This window comes from Photinus pyralis, unplaced genomic scaffold (assembly GCF_008802855.1).
Source record: "Photinus pyralis isolate 1611_PpyrPB1 unplaced genomic scaffold, Ppyr1.3 Ppyr1.4_LG10, whole genome shotgun sequence".
In the NCBI taxonomy this organism is placed as follows: domain Eukaryota; kingdom Metazoa; phylum Arthropoda; class Insecta; order Coleoptera; family Lampyridae; genus Photinus; species Photinus pyralis.
In genome coordinates this window covers 5,628,686-5,632,921 of record NW_022170250.1, presented here as the reverse complement: position 1 = coordinate 5,632,921, position 4,236 = coordinate 5,628,686, and the positions used below count along the sequence as shown (strand labels likewise).

At 37.8% G+C, this 4,236-nt stretch overlaps 1 protein-coding gene across 1 annotated transcript; it reads right to left on the bottom strand.

Annotated features, from left to right (window-relative positions):
* Nucleotides 1-327: 327 nt before the first annotated feature.
* On the bottom strand, nucleotides 328-1,876 carry LOC116161181 (solute carrier family 35 member F6). Its single transcript, XM_031474430.1, has 4 exons — nucleotides 1,680-1,876; nucleotides 1,483-1,630; nucleotides 678-1,433; nucleotides 328-628 (listed from the first exon to the last, which is right to left on the bottom strand). Exons 1-4 carry the CDS (start codon nucleotides 1,754-1,756, stop codon nucleotides 458-460), a joined length of 1,152 nt encoding a protein of 383 aa, XP_031330290.1. The 5' UTR covers nucleotides 1,757-1,876; the 3' UTR covers nucleotides 328-457.
* Between the last annotated feature and the right edge of the window lie 2,360 nt (nucleotides 1,877-4,236).

The window sequence follows — 4,236 nt, the reverse complement described above, 5'->3', positions numbered from 1 at the left end:
TATAGTTTTCATAGGTGCTGTATGGTTATCTTTCGATTACATGGTGTTGGACCCCAAGCGAAATTTATATATTTAGTCATTGCTTCAAAAAATACATGGAAGGTAGTGTTTGCTGTATGTATTATACATAACACTATTTCTTCCTGTAGGAGGCAGTCACAGGGGGGTGGTAGAGAACTGCAACCACATTAGTTACACCTAATGCCAGGAGTGTTTTCGAATACCCCCGACAAGTTACCTATTACAGGGGTGGAATTCTGTTAACAAAACTCTTTGTAATTTAAACAATTATGATTGTATTCTGCATAAAAGAAAGGGGACACAAAGTAATAAAAATCATTTATTTAATTAATAATAATAGATTATGATTCCACTATCACCATAATCACTAAATCAGATCGCAGTTAGATTTTGATATATCAGTTCAGTAAATACCACAGTTCTCAATTAAAAATACTTATGCACTTCTATCATATGCCTCATCTGCTGCTCTATTTTCAACTACATCGTCATTGAGGTGTCTATATCTCAAATTTGATACCGCATTCCGTACATAAATGATACAAGGCGTGCACGTAATACCGTTGTACAAACACATTCCGAATAATAAAAATGCAAATCCCAACAGCTAAAACCAAACAATTGTAATCGATTAACAAGTGGGGAAAGCCACTTACCTGCAACCAATGGAATGTCTGCCACGTGAAGCCGAGACTTAACATCCATATAAAGAACGTTCTCACACTGTCAATTACCATTCGGGTAGTCGCTGACAACTCTTTTGTTACACTAATTCCAGCAAAATTAAAGAAGGCAATTGACAGGATCGTGCCCAATATCGCAAAAATTAAAAGATAATTGTTGCCCATTTGTACAAAGGCATCAATCGCGTCCTCGAGTACACCACGATAGTTGCCGCTGAACGGCGGTCCCACCTTAATAAAATAAAACGGCACTTGCAAGCACGCCAACACGACGAAACCGAAAATGCCCTCCCAACCGACCGCCTGCAACGGCGGTATATCCAATCCGGTCACGTACTTCTCCTCGATCACCATCTGCGTGGCGGTAATAATCTGAGCGATAACGATCAGGAGATCGCCCGTGATAATGTCGTTCTTTCCGTGACTGTCGGTATTCGGGTCCTTGTTGAGAAAATCGGCGAGACCGACGATCGTAAGCCCGACGATGACCATGAATATGCCGGTCCATTCGCGTCGCCTCAGCACTCTATCCAAAAACCCGACGCTTAGAATGCCGACGAAGACGATGACCGCCCCCCGAAACATCTGAAAACTGGAGGCGTACGTCAGATTTAAACCGATGTACATTAGAGACGTCGAGGTCATGTCGCACATCGCCGGGATGAACAATTTGAATTGGTTAAAATCTCGATTCCCTTTCGTAAGTTCGTGTACGTCTTCCGACCCATTCTGTAATTGTGACGGTCGCATTTTTCGCTTACCATTACTGGATACTTACACAACGTCGACTAAGAACTTTGTATAAAACTTTAAAGGCGACAAAACATAAACATTCCCCCAGAAACATGCAGGAAGCCTGAAAGAAGGGATGGTCAAAGTTCCTTACAATACCGTCCCTGCTTTTTGATGGAAGTTTATCCGCCCATCTAGAGAAGTACAATTTATTGATGTAGTACCATAAATGAATTAACTTACTTGGTACTAATGGTGTTGATAGTACCCGTTACTACCATTACCAAGGCCAAGGATAATTGGTACTTGGTCCACGCCATGGTTGTGGAAGCAGTGATTATTAATTCCTATCTTAAATCATCAATGTGTCATCAGTCCGCTATTTTATCCCGGTTGTTTACAGCAATGGCGTTTCTTATCTACGCAGGCAGTGAGGTTATCAAACAAGTGACGTTTTACTTGTCATTATGGCGCTTAAGGCGCGAATTTCAAACTTTTTGTTTATTTATATACAGTCTGTCTCTTTTAAAATGGTGAGGTTCACATACTTTGGCCCCTATACAAAATCTAATTCTAAAACACCTAAATTTTATTTGTGGATTCTCCATTTAGGGTGAAGGAAGAGCGGATACTCAATTTGGATTTGGTGGACAATTGTACGCAGGTTGTAAAAGAAATGAATTGCTGCAAAACACTTTGTTGCGTAACAACTATGATGCTAAGGGACGCACTGATTTTTTTTGTTAATTTTATTTAGTTTTGTAATTTGCATGTTTCTTCAAGTAATCAAATTTAAATTTTTATATGACGTTAACTTTCTTGACAAATCAAATCCATTTTTTTCTTCTGTTGGCAGACATGTGGCATTTGAAATAGATTTAAGGCCGCTTGACATGGAGCAATACAACGCGCAAGAACTTGCAGAAAGAAATTGCAAGGTCAAATCCTTGCATGCAATAAGCATTGCATGGTATTTGACATGGTGGAATTCTATTTCAATTGCCACATGTCTGCCAACAGAAGAAACATATGGATTTGTCAACAAAGTAGTTAACCTCAAATGAAAATTAAATTTTGATTGCTTGAAGAAACATAAAAATTACAAAAATAAATAAGATTAATAAAAACAAGTAATGTGTGCGTCTCTCAGCATCATAGTTGCCGCCGCTGTATTTTACTAGGTTGGTGACACAAAAACAACTAGATTTATCCCTAGAATTGCACGATTCATGCAAGAAAAATAGCACCTGTCCTATAAAAATTGCATGCAAGTCTCTTGCAGCAATTGATCAGCTGGCTTTGAACTGCGCATGCCTTTCGCAATTTTTCTTGCAACTTGCATGCAATTGCAATTTTTATTGCTCCATGTCAAGCGGGCTTTACACCATCTCAAATACGATGCAATTTCATTCTAATAAGGTATACTTTAAAGTATACCTTAATTCTGAAGGTTCTTGCGTGACATCTAATGCGTAAATTCATAAGCTTCAGTTCTGGGTTCTGCGCCCTCGTCGGAACCTATTTTTTTAGATCAATATGGTACAGGAAGCCGGGTTAGCAGGCACTGGTTATAATTATTATAGCCTTGTTTTAAAGCATTTTGCGTTTGTTGTTTTTGACGGGCCGTTTCTTAATACTCGAATACATCAAATATGTAACGATTATTTTCCCATTCCCCTTAGGATACGTCATTTAAAAGGTTATTCTAACGTCACTAGATATAGAAAGTACCGCAATCATCCGCCATTTTTGGGCAAATTTACTGCCAACTTAAAAAAATTGACAAACAAAATCTAAATAGCTGTAATATATTTTTTATAACCTAACTTCATAGTACTGTCATGTTTCATTAAAATATCAGAGATATCTCTGCAAAATATATACAGATATCTCCAAACAGGTGGAACAATCCCTAACATTAAAGTTACTAGAATCTGGTAACTTCCGCCATTTTTGGTCAAAAATCATGCGTTCTCTCTCTAACACACGAGCCCAGTGGATTGCGGTACTTTCTATATTTAGTGACTTTAGGTTATTCAATTCTCTAACAATAAACGGTCAACTAGCGCAGGGTTGTAAAATGTAAAAACTTAAGAATTAAGATCTTCCACAGCTCAGTTGATTCGTTTAGGGCATATAATCTTCGATACTTCTGCGCACAACTTATACCACTCAAGTTTATTAATCTTAACTCACTCTGTATAAAAACTAGGAAAACGTCAGGAAGTAACAATCCAAATTAACGAAAGAAATACTGGTTCATTGTAATTAACGTCAAGTGACATAGCTGATCGTATAGTGCACGCATTCATGTATAAGAAAGAGCACATACGTTCTCTAAATGCGATAGAAGCAGACAGAACCATTAATTACGTTTTTTCAGGCAACCACTTCCAATGTGATTAATAAAAAATGTATTTCACTCTGTAAACAAAAGGACGAAGGTTAACCTTATGTGGGATCTTAGACCAAACTACTGCGTCTTCAAAAGAATTTCGGGCTTAGCTTGAAACTAATTAGCATACGCATTGATAAGGACTCTTATCGCAAACGACCGGAGAACTTTTACAATAATAATAAACAATCGTTTAATACGTAAATCAAACTTTATAATTACAACTCAAAATAAACATCAACAATTTAAATAAATCCATACATCAAATAAGTCTGTAATGATCCTACTATCTCTTACCGTTGGCAACTCTGGGAAAAACTATGAGCAGAGCCACCTACCTTTGGTGAAGTCGTGAAACTCGGTAGCGATCGGCTCAAAATGGATGGCACGAATGAAGTCCTAATA

Coding starts and splice junctions, on each gene's coding strand:
- LOC116161181 (XM_031474430.1), bottom strand. CDS start 1,756: ATGGCGTGGACCAAGTACCAATTATCCTTGGCCTTGGTAATGGTAGTA. Junction 1,434..1,482: donor AAGTTCTTAGTCGACGTTGT/GTAAGTATCCAG, acceptor TCACAATTACAG/AATGGGTCGGAAGACGTACA. Junction 629..677: donor AGACATTCCATTGGTTGCAG/GTAAGTGGCTTT, acceptor GTTTGGTTTTAG/CTGTTGGGATTTGCATTTTT.